This window comes from Misgurnus anguillicaudatus, chromosome 7 (assembly GCF_027580225.2).
Source record: "Misgurnus anguillicaudatus chromosome 7, ASM2758022v2, whole genome shotgun sequence".
In the NCBI taxonomy this organism is placed as follows: domain Eukaryota; kingdom Metazoa; phylum Chordata; class Actinopteri; order Cypriniformes; family Cobitidae; genus Misgurnus; species Misgurnus anguillicaudatus.
Window position 1 is genome coordinate 23240565 of NC_073343.2, and position 22768 is coordinate 23263332.

At 37.5% G+C, this 22768-nt stretch overlaps 1 protein-coding gene across 7 annotated transcripts in view; it reads left to right on the forward strand.

The window, feature by feature from the left end:
• dnmt3ab (DNA (cytosine-5-)-methyltransferase 3 alpha b) overlaps window positions 1–22768 on the forward strand; it is a 63572-nt gene that overhangs the window by 17547 nt on the left and 23257 nt on the right. For 4 of the 7 annotated variants that reach the window (XM_073869614.1, XM_073869613.1, XM_073869615.1 and 1 more), the window contains 4 exons: window positions 9030–9076; window positions 9576–9722; window positions 21064–21411; window positions 21589–21747. In XM_073869614.1, coding sequence (XP_073725715.1) covers window positions 9030–9076; window positions 9576–9722; window positions 21064–21411; window positions 21589–21747 — 701 coding nt within the window. Of the gene's footprint in view, window positions 1–9029; window positions 9077–9575; window positions 9723–14160; window positions 14402–21063; window positions 21412–21588; window positions 21748–22768 lie in introns of those variants that run through there. The other 3 variants (XM_073869616.1, XM_073869617.1, XM_073869618.1) reach the window with 3 other exon arrangements.

Genomic DNA, 22768 nt, shown 5'->3' on the forward strand with positions numbered 1-22768 from the left:
TTAATTCATTAATAATCTAGTATGTGTTCGTTTTCTGTCATAGCTATTTGAGTGTTTTTAATAAAAATATTTTCATAATGACACATATGCCCTGCCCCGTTGATTACCACACCCCCCCAGGCCCCACCCAACCCTTCCACCTTAACTTACAAATTTTCTGCAGGAAACCCTGCATGCATTTGAAAAAGCAAAATTTTGTCAAACATAATCATTATAAATTTTCTTTATTATCATGAAAATACCTGTAAAAATGTAAAGAACAGCGATATAAATATGCTTATAGGCATTTCCTGGAGTTGCGTGTGTAAATGTCACCTTTGGTGGACTTAACTACAACAAAGAGGCTGCTTTCGAAACTTCCATACTACTGTACATAGAATTCATAGTATTCCACAAACAGTAGGCGAAAAGTACCCAGATGACCTACTACTTTCGACAAGATCCCGAAGTGTTCGATGGACCCTTTGCTATCCTGTGAGCCCCAGAGAGAGGAGTTATCCAACTAAGACGGCAGAGGGGCGTTGTTTAATTTAAAAAACCCCAAAAGCAGTAACGCAGCACTATTCAAATGCAAATACATATAACAGCTGTCCCTTGTTGTTAAATTGCTCTAGTTTAACGTCATTACAGTTAACGACTAACTTGATGTTTCAATGGCGAATGTAGTACGTCCGAATTCATTCATAATATTCATACTATATAGAACATACTGTTTTAATTGTCGATGAGTAGGTACTTCATCTAATTCAGTACCTACTGTCACAGTATGCGATTTCGGACGCAGCCGAAAGGTTATGATCATTATACAGTGGGTAATACGACCTGCATCTTAAAGATGTGTTGAATGGAAGGCATAGATCCAGATGGCAGGAAATCTATTTAAAAAAGTCCTAGACTGTTTTTAAAGACCTGGACTTTAAAGCTTAGTTAGTTTACCTTTCACTCTCCGCCTATGATTAGACGATCAATCATTTCATGTGCTGTATACAGTACTCAGTGTCTGCTCTACATCCCACTGTATTTATAGAAATGTAGTTCAAAGTAGTTTGTTATTTGAAATGTTGGTATAAGTTCAATGTTTTGAATTCACAATCTTTCATGATTCGTTTTAGCTGTATATCTAAAAAGCAACACTGTACATCTGAAGTACTGGAGTTAACTGGCAGTAAGTGCTTGCCTTAAGGGTGCAATGGATTGATTTGTGCAGGATTTGAACCTAAAACTTTTTTGTTTATCATTACAGATCTTTAAAAGATTCATATCATAATTTTTTTTTTAGCTTTTTTGCCCTAAGGTCCACTTCTTAGTCAATGTTTCTTGTACTAGAAAGAGTCATAATTTAGTTTTTATGATCCGTTTCCACTCTCTCTGTGATCTTTGAAAGGCTGTTTTTTGTTATTTTACCTTTGAGACCATTTGATTATTAGCATGGAGAATAAGAACTACCTACAGTAAAAAACTTTGCAATGCCTGCACTACACTTTGTCAGTTTAAAAGTATCCCCATTGAAATGATCAGGGACTTGATGCACATGCCGTCTAACTGATGTCATCAGAAAACGTTCGCTAGAAGAGGGCGGAAGTACATTTTCACATTTTAAATTGAAATTTATGAGGGCACATGAATTAAAAAAAGACAAGAAATTGTTTATAATAAACACTGCAATATTACATAAAAAAATTATTGTCCTTTTTGATTTCATTGGAAATTTAATGTAAAATTTCAATATACAGCGAGGAAAATAAGTATTCAAACACCCTGCTATTTTGCAAGTTCTCCCACTAAGAAATCATGGAGGGGTCTGAAATTGTCATTGTAGGTGCATGTCCACTTTGAGAGACATAATCTAAAAAAATCCAGAAATCACAATATATGATTTTATTACTATTTATTTGTATGATAGAGCTGTAAATAATTATTTGAACACCTGAGAAAGTCAATATTAATATTTGGTACTGTAGCCTTTGTTTGCAATTACATCTTCGACCCATCTTCAATGCTCTAACTGAGGGAAGGAGGTTGTTCCCCAAAGTCATCCTCTCCTTAATACAGTGCAGTCGCCCTGTCCCATGTGCAGAAAAACACCCCCAAAGCATGATGCTACCACCCCTATGCTTCACAGTAGAGATGGTGTTCTTGGGATGGTACTCATCATTCTTCTTCCTCCAAACACATTCCGTGGAATTATGACCAAAAAGTTCTATTTTGGTCTCATCTGACCACATGACTTTCTCCCATGACTCCTCTGGCTCATCCAAATGGTCAATGGCAAACTTAAGACGGGTCTGGACATGTGCTGGTTTAAGCAGGGGAACCTTCCGTGCCATGCATGATTTCAACCCATGACGTCTTAGTGTATTACCAACAGTAAACCTTGGAAACGGTGGTCCCAGCTCTTTTTAGGTCATTGACCAGCTCCTCCCGTGTAGTTCTGGGTTGATTTCTCAACTTTCTTAGGATCATTGAGACCCCACGAGGTGAGATCTTGCATGGAGCCCCAGTCCGAGAGAGATTGACAGTCATGTTTAGCTTCTTCCATTTTCTAATGATTGCTCCAACCATGGACCTTTTTTCACCAAGCTGTTTGGCATTTTCCCCCTAGTACAATTTTGTCTGTAGTGTCTTTGGACAGCTCTTTGGTCTTGGCCGTGTTAGTAGTTGTATTCTTACTGATTGTATGGGGTGGACAGGTGTCTTTATGCAGCTAACGACCTCAAACAGGTGCATCTAATTTAGGATAATAAATGGAGTGGATGTGGACATTTTAAAGGCAGACAGGTCTTTGAGGGTCTGAATACTAGCTGATAGACAGGTGTTCAGGTGCTTATTTGCAGCTGTGTCATACAAATAAATAGTTAAAATATATAAATATTAATAGTTTTTTTTAAGATTATGTCTTTCACAGTGGACATGCACCTACGATGACAATTTCAGACCCCTCCATGAAAAATTGCAAAATAGCAAGGTGTTCAAATACTTATTTTCCTCATTGTATTTTTTTTTTATAATTTTTTAAGATTTTTTTTATGATATGACTATTACACTACACCAGCAATAGTTTAAAATTTTAAACATAAATTATTTAACATAATATTTGTTTATTAAATTCTATCTATTATGTAACATGCTCTCTGTTTTCAATTTTTTGATGTGGAAAGTTCACTGTTGTCCTGAATATGTTAATTTTGATCTAAATGTCATGCAAATGTATGGCTTCGGGCAAAACGATGATTAAATTAAAGAAAGTGATAGATTTGAGAAGCGCATTAGAATCAACCGTGCTGTCAGATTCATGAATAATGTCATCTATTTGCTCGTTTATTGAATATAAATGAAACTTTAAATACTTTTGAGGGACAGCGGGCATTAGTAGTGGAATGATGCGTGCGTTTTTAGAAAGATTTGTTAAATATTCTCCTTCTCAGACCCTAGTTAGTGAGCTTTAGTACTCCTGAATCATAAATCATCACGACAGCCCTGATAGTGTTTCAAGTCGCTGGTAATCACAGGCTCTGGCTCACCTCGGCTTGCCCTGCTGAACCCAGCCAAAACAAAGCTGTTTAGGAATGAACTACATCCTTTTGTATGTGGAGACGGCAGGATTATAAATCACTGGTTGTGCAGAAAAGAAGTCAGAACTTTTCAAGAATTTGGAAGGATTCTTTTGGAGGATAAATGTGTTAGATATAAGGAAAATAGCATATTACAGTCATGTGACTGTATGATAATTACATTACTTACTGTTATGCCTGCAGATCAAGTCACACTTTTGTACATCCCGATCCAATCATTCTATAAGCAACCTTTAATGTTGCCTAGTTTAATTAAAGCAATCCTATAAGTTGAAGAAGGTCCCATATTCGAGCCTTGGTTGGGTCGGTAGGTGAACTGGAGTGGCCAAAATGTCCTTTCCCCAACTGGTGTAGATTTTTAACCTGTGTGTAGATTAACTTGTCCTCGCCATGAATATAGCCATAGTTGCTGGAGTGGTGTTAAGAAATAAATAATTAAACTGATTCATTAATTAACAATCAAATTACCAAACCCAATTTATTTTGGTATGCATAATAAAAACAAATAGGTTCAAACACAATTGGGTGGTTTCCCGGACAGGGAATAGACTAGTCCTAGACTAAAACATTATTAAGAGCTGTCCAAACTGAAAACAACTTGCACTGACATATCTTAAAATACATCAGTGCCCTTTGTTTTGCCTCAAAATGCACACAGGTAATGTTATATTTCCTAATTAAACTAAGGCCTAGTCCTGGATTAATCTGAACCCTGTCCGGAAAACCGCCCCAATATCATCTCCATTGAGATTTAGGAGCCTTTAAGCAATTAGCCTACAAATCTAATGTATTTTATAAACGTTTTGGTTCACTTATTGGTCATTTTATTATTTATATCTTATTTTCTGCAAGACATTTATGAGAAAATCCAAATATTGTATATTATATGCAATTAAAATGACTGTTACTGCCTTTTAGATTTGGTGGATGATGTTCTGTAATATCATTTTCTATTTTTAGTTCTTTCGGGTAGAGCTTTTATAATGAAACTTAAGTAACACTCGTGAGTCCAGAAGCGAGAGCATGTGTGCAACTGCAAACTGAATATGTTATTTAATAAGTATAATATGTTATTTAATAAGGGTGCTGTTAAACCGCTTAACTGCCACCCCCTCCTTTTGAGTGGGGGAGTGAAAAAGTGATGCACACCTTTAAATTAATAATAATATTTTTCACCGACATGTCTGTAGTTTTTAATATTAAATTAAAACATAGTTATAGTACCTTAAATTTATTTTAGTAAATTAAATTAATGCAATAAAGTATATGCAGTCTTAGGGGCCAGTCACACCAAAAGCGTTTATGGCAGTTGCAGGCGCCTTTTTTGAATGATATTCTATGGGCAGGGCGCGTTTGCGCGCTATTTATGCACGCCGAGCGCCTTTTTAAAGTTTCTGCTAATATGACAGTTAACAGCAAAAGAGCGCTCACGCTTCAATATTTGATTGACAAGACAGCTGACTCGGTGGTTGCTTAGCAATATGAAAAGCCGCGACGCACTGCTCTTTTTTTTAAAAAAGGCAGTGCGTCGCGCCTTGCGTCTGCAAGCGTTTTAAAGTGCTTTTGGTGTGACTGGCCCCTTAACTAGTTTTGATTTAAATTTCAAGTTTAAATCACAAAAAAACACTTTTAGTGTGTTTTCTAACGCAGGCCACCAAGCACCAGCGTTTTTCATGATTTTCAAAAATGTTTAATGCTTTCCAGAAAATGCTCTTCTTTAAATATATAAATATATCAAATAAAAGAACAGACCCTCTGCTTTCAATCAAACAAACAAAAAACTTTCATCCTACCTTCATTAGTTCTTTTTTTATCACCTCTCAAATATGGGTAGGTTTTTTGTGAAGGACTTTTGATAGAGATCAAATGCAGAGCGATCTTTAAAACATACATGGAGTTCTTTGCGGAATTGCGGAAAGCCAGAAATTCTCGTCATTGGCAGGGAAGCGTTTTCTCTTAATTGACGAGATAACTGGTCAATGGCGGTGAAAGAGTTAACATCTAAAGAACCTTTCTGTTTCACAAAAGGTTCTTTGTGGTGAGAAAAAATGTCAGATTTTTTAAATATTTAATAGAGAAATGTTTTTTTACAGAACTTTTAACTAAATGGTTCTTTGAGGAACCAAAAATGGTTCTTCTATGGCATTGATATGAACTGCTGTGTTAACTGCTGTGTATCCTTGTGTTAAGTTGTGATGTGGGACTTTGCTTCTGAGTCCAAGCTACCCATGAATAGATTGGAGTCGGAAAGTTCTGTGTGTTCGGACCCGGAAATGTTTTGTTGCGTGTAATGTCAGACCTAATAAGCGGATTACATAACTGTGGGAAGATGTCATTTTCTTTGTTCTTTGCAAATGTTACATTTCACATTTCTGATTTGTTGTTCTACAGCAAACAGGATTTTCACTGTGATGGACCACACATAATAGGCCATTACATATTTCTATAACCTGCATGAAACAATTCATCAATGTTAATTAACTCATCCGATACAATGAAGTAAACTAGTGCAGCAGACGCTCTGTTTATGCCATTCGGGTTTAATTTTAAAACTTTCCTCACAGGTTACAGAGATAATTCAACAGGTCACCGTGGGGAATTATGGTTTCCTGTTATGTTAATTTTTAACATTAAAGAATGTGTTAGCTACAAAAACCAGATACCCATCTGCCCAGTAATGCTTTTTTACCATTCAATAGACTGTGGCATAGTTGCTTGTATGGAGAAAATACAGTACCGTACCAGCAAACCTTCAACCTAATCAACAAATCTTTTCTTAAAATATTTTTTGCAATTCAAAAGCAGGTCATGTTGGATCTGTGTGTACATGTTTAAAAAAATATTCTGACAGGTTGTGAATCATATTTTTTGTACATCCCCTAAAGGCCCCGATCAGACACACTGTGTTTATGGCAGCCTTGCTAAAAAAACAGCATCAAACCAGCATGGACCAGCATGGGAATTATGCTGGTCTATGCTGGTTTAGCTGGTGTTCAAACCAGCACCAAAACACAACATATGCTGGTCTTGCTGGTATGCTGTTTTTTTTTAGCAGGGAGTGAGGCCACTTTTTTGTGAATTGTTTTCTATCGGCAATGAGCGTTTTGCACACTGTTTATGCGCCTGCCTCGTGTTTTTGCATGATCGCCCTGAATGCCTGAAGTTGAAATAAAGTCAACCCTGAGCAGAAAAGCACCCAATGTCATTCACGTTTTTTTACCATTGTCAAATCGAATGAAGGGAGAGGCAAGCCTTCTATATATCAGAGTTAACAGCAATTCAGCAAGCGCTCACACTATAATCCCTGACTGACAGAACAGCTGATTCGTGGTTACCTTTTTTCTAAAAGTCATAAAAAAGCAGCGCTTCTAGCGTTTTCAACCTTTAAAAACTTGTTCTTTCTTATAGGCCGCTAAGCCAGTCAGTTGTGATTTTTTTTTTTATTCAGTTCAGCCAATCATAATTTAGTTGCGTCCAGCTTTGACTTTTAGCATTATGTTTGACAATAAGATACTGTCATGGGCGTCGGAAACCATTATATGTGGGTGGGAAAATACACTATTTAAGACCAATAATATTGGACCGACTCACTTTTTTTTAATTTAGCACATATGTTCACTTGTCAGACCGCCGTCAGTGAGGTCAAATCTATTCATCTAGAGGAATTCCCTAATAAATTAAACTCCATTCTGCGTTTTAGCTACAGCCTTGACTTCCACACTGCTGCTTCCTCAAATCCATTCGGTTCGGGCTAGAAGGAATGCAGCTATGGCCAAATCTTGAGAGATGTTTGGTTTAGGTTTAAGTTTCAGGGTAGGATTAGGATGAAAACAACGGTTCTGACTAGATATGATACAGCTACCTGTACGGCCAAAATCCCGTGAAATATTGGTGTGGGGGTAGGTTTGGGGGTTAGGTTTAGAATGAAAACAGCACTCATCCTGCGAGATTTTGTCCATAGCTGTATCCCTTCTAGCCACAACCAATTCATTCCCCTTGGCTCATTTAGAGTCCAAATAACTAAAACGCGTTTTTGTCTTTTCGCTACTTTCGCCTGCTGCACGACCGCAACACAACAAGATAAACAAACCATTTAGGCTTGTTTAATTTTAAAGGCACCAAAATACAAGAAAAAGGCATCTACTCCAATAAATGTTTTGGACCCACCCACATTTTTGCTTCTGACACTCATGGATACTGTATTGATTTTTAATTTTAGATCTGAAATTCTTGCGTTTTCAAATGTTTAAGACGTGTTCTGTCTGAACGGCCATTAAGCCAGTCAGTTGTGATTTTTTTTAATTTATTCAGTCCAGCCAATCATAATTTAGCTGCATCCAGCTCTAACTTTTAGCATCATGTTTGACAATAAGATACTGTCATGGCATCGGAAGCATTACATGTGCGTGGTGGGACAAGACCCACACACTTTTTAAGACCAATAATATTGGACCGACTCACTTTTTTTAATTTAGCACATATGTTTACTTGTCAGAGCGCCGTCAGTGAGGTCAAATCTAGAGGAATTCCCTAATAAATTAAACTCCATTCCGGGTTTTAGCTACAGCCTTGACTTCCACACTGCTGCTTCCTCAAATCCATTCGGTTTGGGCTAGAGGGAATGCAGCTATGGCCAAATCTTGAGAGATGTTTGGTTTAGGGTTAGGTTTCGGGGTAGGATTAGGATGAAAACAACGGTTCTGACTAAATATGATACAGCTACGGTCTAAATACCGTGAAATATTGGTGTGGGGGTAGGTTTGGAGATTGGGTTTAGAATGAAAACAGCACTCATCCAGTGAGATTTTGTCCATAGCTGTATCCCTTCTAGCCACAACCAATTCATTCCCTTTGGCTAATTTAGAGTCCAAATAATTTTTTTGTGTTTTCGCTACTTTCGCCTGCTGCACGACCGCAATACAACAAGATAAACAAAGCATTTAGGCTTGTTTAATTTTAAAGGCACCAAAATACAAGAAAAAGGCATCTACTCCATCTTTTGCTTCTGACACTCATGGATACTGTATTGATTTTTAATTTTAGATATACATTTTTTTAATGGTTTTACAAATTATGAAACAGTTATGCTATTTCAAACTGTTTTTTACGAATGCCTGTAGTTTATTCATGGAAAATATTCAGTAACCCATACAGGCTTTTAAATATTGACTGACATTAAGATAGACTTAAAGAATAAATTAACTAATAAATTAAATCTTTGAAACTTTGTCGCACATGCATTCTAGCTATGTTTCCACTGTTTGCTTCTCCTATTCGACAATGACAATCCCTAGTTTCGCCCAAAGCTATTTAAAGCAACAAGCTTTCTTTGCATGCAAAAGAAATCATACGTATAATCAGGAAGGTTTGATAACACAGACAGTTTGTCTTTGCGATAAATCCAGACGGTCAAAAACATCTCTGGTAATAATTTGTTCTTGTGCTGTTTTCCTCTAGACGTGGAGCACAAGGACGACGAGGGTGGAGACTTGGTCAAGAATGAGGTAAATACCGTCTTCCTGTTGAGTTCTTGTCTGTGATGTATGTGTTTTTGTGTAGTGTGAAAATTCAACAACCATACCTTTTCACCTTTTCGCTAATTGCCCAGCATATCCAAAGAAACTTTCCAAGAAGACGACTTTCCCGTAAAACCTGTTTTTTCCCAAAAAGCCACTTGAATGAGAATGAAATGGTACCCTGATGTTGACTAGATCAAATACACTTGGTCCTCTGGTTTAAAGGATGGTCCCTGTTTTCCACTGGCTTTGTCCAGATGAGAAATTACAAGGTTTATCCATCCATTCTGATCCTCTTAGCACCTGCGAGTGCTGTAGTTTGATAGTCAGAGATCCTTGTCATCCCCCACCAGCCCATTCTCAAAATCTCCAAATTCATCGGCAGAAAATCAGCCTCTTTTTTTCCAATTAGGATCGCAAAGAGGGATAAGCAAAATGGAAAAATAACAGATTCATTTTTTCTTAAATTTTTTGTCCCTTTAAACAGGGAGCTCGAGGGAGGCTCCGTGGGGGAGTGGGCCGGGAAGTCAGCCTCCGTCAAAGACCCATGCCCAGAGTAACCTTCCAGGCCGGTGACCCTTATTACATTAACAAGAGGACCAGAGAAGAATTGCTGGCCAAGTGGAAGTTGGAGGTGAGTACCACTTCTCTCCACTCTCCCAAAGGAAAAGCGATAGGGAGTCTGTCAGCATTTCTATTAAAGCCGCAACGTTTGCCAGGCAGACAGTGTGGCGAATAAACTCGGTGAAAGCCAAGTGTATTTGATGAGTCATTTGATATCTCATGAAGGTACCATTTATTTCATGAGCCATCTCGCTGGCTGCTTCTCTAACTTTTTTTTCCAAGTTGGAGTTGATATAGTAACTGTTGTAAGGTACACTATATTTTTAGTTGGAGATAAGTGGTCATTGTTTTAAAATCGCCATTTTCCATCACTGCTGATATTTAACATGTATGACACTGTATCTTAACCAAGCAAGCACAAAGATAAAATCTTTTATTTTTAGTGCTAGTTTCCACCACCCACGGTGATATCTCATTGGTCCAAGTTTCCTTTACACATTACTCAATATTAAACATAAAATATGCTTTTATTGACTGTGGATGTAGTAGGGCTGCATAACGATTAATCTTGACTAATCGTTTGCAGAATTTTTTTTTACATTTAAGAAATATTTACATGTGTATATACATTTTTATATTTATATATAATTTATATTATATATAAATACTTTGTATGTAAATATATTTTTTTCTTAAAATTATTAGTGCTGGGCAAAGATTAATCGCGATTAATTGCATACAAAATAAAAGTGATTTTTTGCATAATATATGAGTGTGGGCTGTGTGTAATTATTATGTATATATAAATACACACGCATTCATGAAGAAACATTTACATGTTTATATATATTTATTTCTATTTTTATATATTCTATATGATATATAAATTAATTTTTTTTATATATAAATAAAAAAATTCTAAAATGAATATATGTATTTGTGTGTGTGTAGTTAAATATACATAATAATTACACACAGTACACACTAGGGATGCTCACATTGACCGTTTAACCGTTAACCGAAGGTAAGAATTTATGAACATTATCAGTTAAAATAAAAAAATATTTGTTAATGCATGGTGCGTGTCGTTAGCCTGACGTTGTCATACTCAATTCTAGTCAGAATTTGAGTCTGATACCGCTCCATTGAGCTATAATTATGAGGCGTGTCTCAACCGAAAAATGCCTCTGCACTCAATTGGATAGACCTACGACCAATCAGAGCAACGGAGTGTGTGTGTGAGTGTATGTTGAAATTACGTCTTTGCAGCCTGACCGAACTGCTAGTTATTTCGCTACAATGACACTAACATTGTGATTATACTGAGTTAGCGAATGTACATCAACACCTATTATGTTTACAACATTTCGTTTATATCACAACATGAAGTATTTACTAAGTCATAGAGTAAGACTATCTCTTACCGTTTGTACGTTAGGTGAACTTCATCCACGACAATACCCATTACGTTGGCTTGAAAATATTGGAGCCTAGCATGTCCCTCCACTTATTCAGCAACCACGATTCCGGGCTTCCTCGTCGTGCACGCTGAGTTGCATCGCCGTGATAACGTTAGCCATTTCAGTTGCGACCAACTTTTGCCGAATAGGAAGGACGGCAAAAACATCAACAAATGCCCTGCTCGCGTTTCTCTGTTCCTCTTTTAAAATCAATGCTCTGTCGATATCTGAACTCTACAGCGGCAGCCATTCAACACACGCGCTCTTTGGTGACGTGGTTCATTACGTTACTGTTGATTATCTGTCCATCATCGTATAAAGCCCGCCCTGACAATTTGATTGGTTCGACCAGCATTTGTCTTAGCATAGTAGCTCCTCAACGGAGAAACGCCAGACCGATCTTCCCGTTTTCAAATTCTTGTGGGCGGGGCTAAGATCGGCTGGCACCCAGGCTAGCGTGTCGTCATGAGCCGACAGACATTTCGACACTTTTTCTATCTTTAATTTGTGAATGTCCTGTAAATGACAAAAAATTATTTCTCCCCTGACGGTCTGATAAAGTAATCATTTGTATGAAAAATCATTTGTATGCGTGTTTGGAAGCTGAACAGAGACGTGCGCGTGTCCGCGCAAGATGACGCAGTCCGTCTCGCGCACATCCTGACAGACGTTCGCTGATGGCCTCTGACCCTGTCCATAAACATCTCTCTTTTTGCACAAACGGAGAAAGACGAAGCAAAAGCACAACTTTCTGAAAAGCATCCTACTTTAGAAATGACCACTGTGGTAGATGAAACGGAGACAATCTGCCCTTTTTGGACATTAATCCTCTGGACTGATCGCGTGCTTTTAAATAAGGTAATGTTGCGTGATCTGATAATGTATGAATCCTGGTTCTGTTGTTGATCTGTCGCTGCTGTTTGCACATTCAAATTAAATCTATTGTTTTTACTAGTTCACAGACAACCGTCAACTGTATTTTTACTCAATGACAATTTCATATTAAAATCTTATAAGTTTACGGTTAATGTTCGGTTTAGAAGCTACAGTTGTCGGTCGGGAAAATTAACTGATATGAGCATCCCTAGTACACAGACTTATATTATGCAAAAAAAAAAACACTTTTATTTTGTATGCGATTAATCGCGATTAATCTTTTCACGGCACTAAAAATTTTACATGCGTGTGTGTATTTACAATTATTATACACAGTAAACACACATTGTTATGTAAAAAACTTTTATTTTGCAAACGATTAGTCGCGATTAATCGTTATGCAGCCCTAGGATTTATCTTTGTAATGTGGACAATGACTAAATTCATGTTTGAATATTGTCATGTTATGCCTGGTTTGGACACTGTATTGTAAGACTCGATAATCTACCATACTGGCAGCAGGAGACAAAAGTCCAAAACTTGATAACACAGGAGTTAAAGCAGTTTTGATTTCTTTGGTAGTCTGGATATTTGTTTATCAGTATACGTATGTTGCATAGCTTTTGCACAGGGAGGAAATTGTTGTGATGTGTCTTGACCCAAAGGTGAAGTGCGTAATTTCCGCACCACTAGCCGCACTAAAAGGGATTGTAAAAATTAGGACAACAGGTTTCACCTCAGATTCACCCCAGTGGTTGAGCCATAGTTGGTGAGGGGTACTTGTGCTAAAGTCCATCTGTTCAAGTGTGATACAATGGTTAGTTAGCATTTTGTAGAAATTATGTATTTTGAGGAAACGTATTTTGAGGAACAAGTGAAGAGTTAATGTAGAGATGCAAATGTGGCTCTGGCATGATTTCTTGTTTATTGTTTTAATCAGACTTTTAATGAATTCTGCAAAACAAAATGTTATTTCTAAGTGCTGGATTATGTGTTTTTTTATGGAAAGGTATCTGTTCAGTGGCTTTTGCATCTGAACTCTTCAAATATTTTGAGGAATTAAATTCTAGGGTAAAAACACATTGTTTGTCGTTTACCTTTTACATTTTAAGTGCTTGTAAACATACTGGGGGTTTAAGTTTTTTGCGAAGATCAATCTATGAATGGTTTAATTATAGATTCTGTGCATTTAACTGCATGGGCATACATCGTTTAAAATTGAAAAAATGACACGCATCACCTAAGGCAATATTTGTAGTCCGTAAGAACAAGCATTTAAATTAATTATTTAATCGTTATTAGTAGTAATTTTAGCCAACATGGTGATGGCTTAGGATTTTCCTATAAGGAATTTAATGTACGATGAGAATCTCTCTGTTACATAATGTTCTGTTTCCTTGGTAACCAAAGGGGGACGACCGTTCGACATCAAACCCCCTGCCCCCACCGACTTCTTTTCTCTTTCCTCTCCACACCGCATTTGAGGAAAATCCATAAAAGTGTCAGAGATTCCAGAAATATGGGCAAATTAGCCGGACACACAGTTGTCTCGTGAGCGAGCGTCGTAAAATTCCAGAGTAATGGGCGTTTCGCATTCTTATCCCGGAGAGCTGGAATTCTCCAGCATAAGCATGGGAATTTTTTCCTCTGAATAGGCACATTGTGGAAGAGCGCAGATCGTAACATGTCATTTTTTTCACTTGACTCTCCAAAGGTTTGTACAGTCATGTTTTCTCAAAGCTCATGGCAGTGAACGCGACAATGCAGCAGGAAACTGTAGTGGGCCTTTGCTATTTCCTTCCTTTGGCTTTAAAGACCGGGTTGCATACATTCAGCACAGCATTGTCAGTTTAAAGAGGTGAGGAGGGGGTGCTGGAAGAGAAATCGAACCCTGCCTGCTTTCACTTTCTGCATGTGAAGGGGCAACCGTGGCTCTTTTATTTTTTTAAACACACAGCACACAGAGCTCCCAGCCTGACTCTGCACCCATCTCTCTTCCCCGCTCCCTCGCCGCTCTCCGCAGTGAAAATGAACTCCGTACAATGGATATGAGGGTGAAGATGAGGTTTACAGCAAATTTCCAACGCTGCTTGCAAGACAGCCTCCTGGCCAGTCGCCAACATTCTGCAAGTCCTCTCTAGCCAACCAGAATTCCTGTTGGGAACCACCTGACCCTGAATTCCCAGACAAAGAAAGGTTCATGCTTTCTCTTCTTTTTCTTTCTAATTTTTTTTGAAGCAAGCTTCACCAAGCCAAGAGTGGGGCTGGAAAAAAAAGCAACTCACACGTTGGATTTAAAGTGCCGAGTGCAGGCGTGTATGGGTAGGTCGGCTGTCTTGTTTGTTGTTGATAGCGCAGGGGACAGTGTGCATGTCTGAGTAGAGTTGCTGGAGGAGGAATATGCTGACTTCAGGTATTTCCAGGAGACTTGTTACGGACCATCTGCCCCGAGTAGCTTAAAGGAAACCCGTCTCTTAAAACCAGCATGCCGGACCGGGCTTAAAACATAATCTGGAGTGCAAGTACAAAACAAAATGTTTTGCTTAATGAATGCAATGTTTTGTGTGCATACGGCAAGTCTTTGGCTTTGTTTACGTTGAAGAGTTTAAAGTCTGTTTTATATGGACTGTAATCTGACTGTGCACTTTTTGTAATACTGCTAGAAGATAACACGTATCAGCTCAATCTAATGCTAAATGCCAGATTTACTTGCATTGCGTTTAGTTTTGCATTTGTATGTATAAACAACAATAATATGCTTTACTCAGTCTGTCAGATTTGGGTCAGGAAGGTAAACACATGAATTGGCTGCAGTTGTTGCTTGTGTTGAATCGGAAATGCGGTGCCTGTCTTTTTAAGGATATGCAAATATGAATGAACCGAATGAACCCAAGAACCGCGTGTGATTAGCGCGCTGCCATGGCTCACTCCAACTCTCAGTCAGGGCTGCACAGACACAAGCAAGCAAACTTTTGCTGTTCTGTCATGTATACACAATTGTAAGGAAGTAACACATGAAAGAAAAACATTTTGAACAGCTTCTGGAAATAATCCAAAGCTTTTAAAAAGCTTTAACATTAATGCACTTTGACTTCCTTAGCATGCATGCTCTGAGGCTCTGCAGTCTTATCTGGAGACGTTTAATGGTCCCAGCACAGTCGCAAATAAATGCATCCTCTAATCTTTATTTAAAGTGAACAGCCTTTGTTTGGTTTCTCGCAAAGTCACATCAAATAAATGCGATTGTCACAGAGTGACGAAAGCCATTTATACAGAATCCCCATAGGAATTTCGGCGTGCACTGCCATCATTTAAACTAAATGAATTCTAATTGTTTCCTTACATTGCTTGAAGTTTGGGAGACATGCATTGTTTATCTGCTTGTACTTTTATTATTTTATGGACACAGTGATACTCATGTTGTATTCAACAGGCTTGGTGTCAGGGTGGTTTTTACACTCATAACCATATCGCTGTGAAAATGAACAGTTTATTTAAGTAATGGCAGCTATATCACATGAACAGCACGTGAGTCACATTCAGATGACCAAACATGCATTACGGACTTAAATGCAAATTGTACATTAGGTGGTTAAATTTTACTGATACTGTACATCCACAAGGAATTTCCCAGAGGCGTTTTCTTGGAAAGATGGCTGTATTAGGAATAATCACTGTAATGACGTGAAAAGCTCAAGGCCATGGGTGTTACTTTTCAAATATATAGTTCTCCTAAAGACCATGTGTACCTGTAATGGCATACACCAACACCAATATAGGACTTTTCTTTATAACAATTTTACAGATCTTGTTACAGAAGTGAAATAACTAAAGTTAGTCCATCATCTAATATTAGAAGCCCTTTCTGCAATACTTTCAGTTCTGTATTTTCACAGATCTGACCTACTACTATCATACTAGCAGGACGGCATTTTAATGTTTCCACTAAAGCTTTTTTACCAAATCCAGCATATTTTTTTGTTTCCTATGGGAGCGCCGAGTGTTTATTCCACGCTGAACGCAAAGCATTTGGCATTCTTACCATTGTCGAGAGTTAAAAAATGTTTAACTTTGAGTAGGTTCTGCATTTGTCCATAGCTATGTTTCCATCCATCTATTTTTATGCGCTTTTTGGAGTATCGGTTAAAAATGCTAGATGGTAACGCCAAGATGTGCATAAATGCTAAAAAATTTGCAAAAAATGTATGCCGTCAGTTGAGTTAAAAAACGCAACTATGGATGGAAACATAGCTAATGTCACTTTTCATGCAGCCATCCAATCACAGTAAAGGCAGGATGGGACAGATACCACACTAACCAACCACTGCATCGTACAATGACTGATTAACAAATTAGAATGACCATCAGCTAAAGAAACAATGACAAGCGCCCACAGTTTTTGAAAGAGCGGCTGGCGTTTGATGGACACAAGGCCTAAGTCTTTAAAGGCGGGGTGCACGATCTCTGAAAGCCAATGTTGACATTTCAAATCACCTAAACAAACACGCCCCTACCCTAATAGAATCTGGACCTTTTTTTGATAGACCCACCCAACACAACCCTGGCAACAATGTTGGTTTGTTGACACGCCCCTTACTGCTGATTGGCTACAAGTTTGTTTTGGTACTCGACCCGATTCCCTTTTCCAAAGCGTTTCTCAAAAATCGTGCACCCCACCTTTAACATACTATACCTAGCGGGTAAAAATGGTTTTAAATCTACAGTATATGCTGTTGAACGGCAATGGTGGGCTTTCTTCAGCTAGAAATTTTTCTCTTTATATATTTGTTGTTTAAACCTACATTTTACCCTTGTTTACAGCATGCTTTTTGTATATAGTATTTCAAAATTCACTGCTAGGCTATTGACTAGACAACTTTGACCTTTTATTGCAGGTCTTAAATTTATTTAGCACACGTAAACTCTAAAGGAACTAAATTTTGTGCATTATTGGTTGTTTGTTGTGTTTTTCTTAAGATTAGGGTATTATATTCAATGCTCTGCAGACATATAGTTACACATATCAACATAAGTTCCTTTTACGCATTCTCTGGTGAATGACCTATTGCTCATATACTGTACGAGTTTGTTGTTTCTCCTGAGTTGGGACGTGTGCTGTGGTTTTGTTTGATAAAGACTGTAAAGTACTGTACTTTCGAACCCTCCCCCTTTCCTCTCATTTCCCCTCCCTCAATTTCAAGAGCCAGACCTGCTACATTGAGGCCCTCGAAGAGGGGCGCATTTACAGCTAGAAAAATGGCCAGAAGCAAACTTCCACTTATAGCTGCCGCACTTTCCTCTCCTCCCCTTCTTACAGTTTTGGGGAGGATTGTTTATTTATTTTTTATTTTCTACCTTTCCCTCGAAGGATTATTTCACAAAAATAAGATTTTGTAATTATTCACAGACCATGGTGTTTTCTAAATCTCAACTTTTTGGAAACTACACAAAAGCACTGTAGAATTATTATAAAAGTGGTCCACTTGATGTGCAAGTCGTATTTTAAAGTAAAGTTGGGAAATTGTTATTTATTAAAGGTTGACCGCCGTAGCTTGCAATAAATTGTTCCTTAATTATGTCAAATGTTGTCATTGAATTTGGTGATCCAGCTTATGTAACCTGTGCAAAAATCTGACATTTCTTTGTGTGACATTAAAGGTGCCATAGAATAAAACACTTTATTTAGTCGGAGCCGGTGGTGTAGTGGGCAGTACTCCGACATATGATGCAGACGCACTTCCGGCGACCCGAGTTCGAATCCTGGCTCCAGGTCCTTTGCCGTTCTCATACCCCTCTCTTCACCCTGTAATTTCATGTCATTTTCTTAATACTGTCAAATAAAGGCAAAAAATGATTTACCTTGGCATAAATTAATAATAAGAGCTGTACATGGTAATGACATATCGTGAGCCTCAGACATGTTTTTGTCCTCAATTTTATGTAAACCTCGTGCACTCAAGAGACTGCTGGAAAACAGGCCAATCTCAACATAACATCGACTGTGACATCACAGTCGAGATGATGTATGCCCCAACATTTAATGACACATTAAATTAATTACAAAGTTGTTTAAATGCTAAAAACAAAGTTGTGACTGCTGATTTAGCATTACACGCTAATTAATGCTATATGCTAACGTTTAGGCTGAAGTTCCATACTGAAAAAAATCAACAAACTTACCACTTAAAACGTTCATTAGCAATCTTTACGCTTCTGAACGGAACTTAACTTCAGGTTTTTGTTTGTTTAATGGTCTGGCTAGTAGCTAAACTGAACCCTGGATCAAATACCTTGATCTGTAGTTAACATTGTATATATTAATTTACACAGTAGCTAGTGGTGTACCAATACATTGATATCGAATGATACATAAATTTCATTTCTAACGATTCAATGCATCAATGCCACATGTAAAAAAAACGATTTGAGGTACCTTTATTTTGACACTCTCCACGTCCTCATTCTTTGACGTAACGTCCATCTACTGTACGCATTTGAAAGTAAAAATGTAACTGCTTAACTAGGCACATATATAAAAATATCGATAAATTAATAGAATCGGATCGAATCGTAATTGCATTAAAGAAGTGTTTGCATCACTGGTGGAGAAAATCGATTTTGTAACGAATCGTAATGAACTGTCCGATTTACACCCCTACAAATAACGTTAGCTCAGTGTAGTTATTGATACGCTTTAGCTATGATTTGAACTAAGGTAATCTAATTGTTATTTATTTTACGTAATATCAGAAATAAACTACTGTTAAAGGAATTTTTGTTATTGATTATTTGCGCAAGTTTACCAGAACTTAAGTTTGTTCCACGAAACACGTTTGTTTATGTAGTTACTGCTGAAACCGTCTATAAATGTACTTGTGTAGAGTCTTATTGTCCACCTCTGGTCTTCATTCAGTGTTATTGCATGGAAAAGAATAATCAGCACATAATTACATTGTTATATTCTCGTGGAAAAAAGTCGTACAGGTTTGGAACAAACATGTGGATGAGTGAATGACAACACAATTGTCATTATAAGGGTCAACTGTTCCTTTTAGGAGAAAGCCAATTTTTTTAATCCCTGTCACTGTTGAATATGATCTGTGATACCTGTATGTTGCCTGGAGTATTAGCCATCTCTGTTGTTATTTGTGTTCAGTTTTGTTGAGTTGATTATTTAGCATAAATTACAAATGTTGTGAGTTTACTACTAAAAGCAGATTGCTTTTAGTCTTTATCACATAGTGTAGGGCGATTTTGTGTGGAATGTAAATTGTGCACATTTTGTGCCAACACGGCCGTGTCAGATAAAATCAGATATGGGAAGCACAAGCTAATTTACTTAGATTGTTAGATCTACATTATCTTATGATTAAGTTACATTTATCTGCTGGCTTGAAACAGAGATTTAGGAACGAGTGGTTTGATTACATTTTTGGTATAAGTAATTTTATATCTATGTGAACTATTATGATATAATTTTTTTACACAGTAAAATATTCATGAGGTAATGATTATTGAAATAAGAAATTAAAGGTACTTTAATAGATGCGATGATTGGATATGATAATTCATAATTCTGCTCAGTTATTTCAATGTGAATATATTAGCTACTATATAGTCATCTTTTGGTAATATATTGCTACCATTAATTGTATATATACAGTACACTTTCATACGATCCAACCCTCCTCAGATAAATGCACACATATGCACAAACCGCTAACATACACTTAAATACGTTCACCATAATGATTCGTTGTCAAAGACAAATAACCCAGCACATATGGGCCGGCCCATCTGAGCTGACAGTGAAGCTACACAGATATTTATAAACTACAGTAGAGCCCCTTGATTTGGGGCCACATGTTTCTATTCCACACACCATACACTATTCAGTCATAGAGTGGCCTCCAAAATCTGGCATACAAAATCTAATTTAAACCTGGAAAGTTGGTCGCTAATCAAATAAGCATACAGTATGTGTGGCATTGAGCAAGTTTGAGATTTATATTCTTTAAATGCACAAAATTTTGCATTTACGCACTTAATCCAAATGCAACAGTGCATTCAGGGTACATTTGATCAGTATGTGTATTCCCTGGAATTGAACCCAAATCCTTTGCTGTGCTCTATAAATTGAGCGTAGGAACAATTTTCTGTGGAAGATTCTTGATCATGCTGAGATAACATGGATCATTAAATTTTACATAACCGTGTGGAGTCTCTGCCACCTTGAGTGCAAGCTGTCATTAAAGCAAAAGTGGGACAAATTCCAATTTTGCAAGAAAATCTGAAATCCATATCAACTGTAATATAATTAATGAATTGGTATTCTACGATTTTACTAGCAGTATCAGATTTTTGGACTTTACACACGCACACATGCACACTCGTGGGCTCTTGGCTCCAAAACTCCGCCCTCCCCCTGCGGGCTTGTGCAAATGTATAGCCATTAGAATGGAGGGAGTGAGCTAAAGAGAGCCATGGAGAGAGCTGTCTGAGGACAGATTCGACCGTTTTTATTCTCTACGCACATAAACGCTGCCAGGTTCACGTGTGTGTGAGTGAAACCGGAGCTGGAGTTTTAGCCCAGCAGCAGAGAAAGTACAGCTGTGAAAGAGATTCACGAGCGAGTGAGAAAGAAAGAGTGAGCGAGCGAGGTGCAGCTGTTGAGGATTTGCTGTGAGCTGCTTAAGTCATGGCTTGGCTCGTGTCCTTTGTTTTTGACCTAATAGCTTAGAATCAGGTTGGGCAAACTCGGTGAACTCGGAGAGTTGCGCATCCTGCATCCATCTTAGCCACAAGCTTGTTAGAAAGTGATCGCAAACAGCTTTTGCCTAAATGAAAAGCCAACTGTTTTCACAGTTTTCTGCCACTCATCACTCTCAACGGGGGCGGGGCTTATACTCAAATGGGGCGGGGGTATCACGCGCATGGGGGATATTTACGTTGGCACATGGGATTAAAGTACTATAAACAAATCGAGCGGTTACCATTAATCAGGAGCTCTGTTTTAAGGAAAGTCTGTGTGCTTTACCTTCCCCTCTTTCTGTTTCGTTGTTCCCCGTGTTGCAGGCAGAGAAGAAGGCGAAACTGGTGTCTATTATCAACTCAATGGAGGACCTTGGCGAGGTAGAGCCAGAGCTCCAGAAAGAAAGCTCCACAGTTACCGTCCCGCTCCACTTTTCTCCACCAGCGCCGGCAACGCAGCAGCAACCGCCACAGCCTCAAACCCAACCTCAACCTCAGACCAGCCTCGAAGCCCAACCTCCTCCTCCTCAGCAGCAACCTTCAGCATTCCAACAGCAGCAGCACCCTACAGATCCAGCCTCTCCAACCGTTGCTACCACCCCAGAACCCGTGCCTATAGGAGATGGAAACAAGACTTCGCCCAAATCCACTGACACAGAGTCGGAGTATGAGGTACGAGCAGGGTCCTGTTTATCGTTTTTGGGGTTGTGGGAGAGGATGTATTTTGATTCATATAAATGGGGTACAGAAAATATAAAAAATAATGCAGAAGACACATCAACAGCTTGCAAACCTAATAAAATACCAAAGATTTGGCTCTGTGATCCATTTTAGTACTGTGTCACACAGGATGGCCGAGGTTTTGGCATTGGCGAGTTGGTTTGGGGGAAGTTACGTGGATTCTCCTGGTGGCCCGGACGGATTGTGTCTTGGTTGATGACCGGTCGCAGCCGAGCGGCCGAAGGCACCAGATGGGTCAGTTGGTTTGGTGATGGCAAGTTTTCAGTGGTAAGTTTATTTATTTATTTATTATTATCTGTGCTAGGTAATTTGATAGGAAATTGCTGTAAATTAGGGCTGTCGAAAGATTAATCGCAATTAATCGCATACAAAATAAAAGTTTTCAGTGGTAAGTTTATTTATTTATTTATTATTATCCGTGCTAGGTAATTTGATAGGAAATTGCTTTAAATTAGGGCTGTCAAAAGATTAATCACGATCAATTGCATACAAAATAAAGGTTTTCAGTGGTAAGCTTTTTTTTATTTATTATTATCTGTGCTAGGTAATTTGATGGAAAATTGCTTTAATTAAATTAGGGCTGTCAAAAGATTAATCGCGATTAATCGCATACAAAATTAAAGTTTTCAGTGGTACGTTTTTATTTATTTATTATTATATGTGCTAGGTAATTTGATAGGAAATTGCTTTAAATTAGGGCTGTCTAAAGATTATTCGCGATTAATCGCATACAAAATTAAAGTTTTCAGTGGTAAGTTTTTATTTATTTATTATTATCCGTGCTAGGTAATTTGATAGGAAATTGCTTTAAATTAGTGCTGTCAAAAGATTAATCGCGATCAATTGCATACAAAATAAAAGTTTTCAGTGGCAAGTTTTTTTTTAATTTATTATTATCTGTGCTAGGTAATTTGATAGGAAATTGCATTAAATTAGGGCTGTCAAAATATTAAATGCGATTAATCGCATACAAAATAAAAGTTTGTTTTTGCATAATATATATGTATGCACTGTGTGTATTTATTTTGTATTAATAAATACACACACATGCATATATGTTTTTAAGAAACATTTACATGTATATAAATATTTATTATATATTATAATATTATATATAAATTGTAATATATTTTATATTATATATATATATATATATATATATATATATATATATATATATATATATATATATATATATATATATAAATAAAAATATACATAAATAACATTTTTCTTATACATGTATGTGTGTATTTATATATAGATGATAATTACACACAACACACAC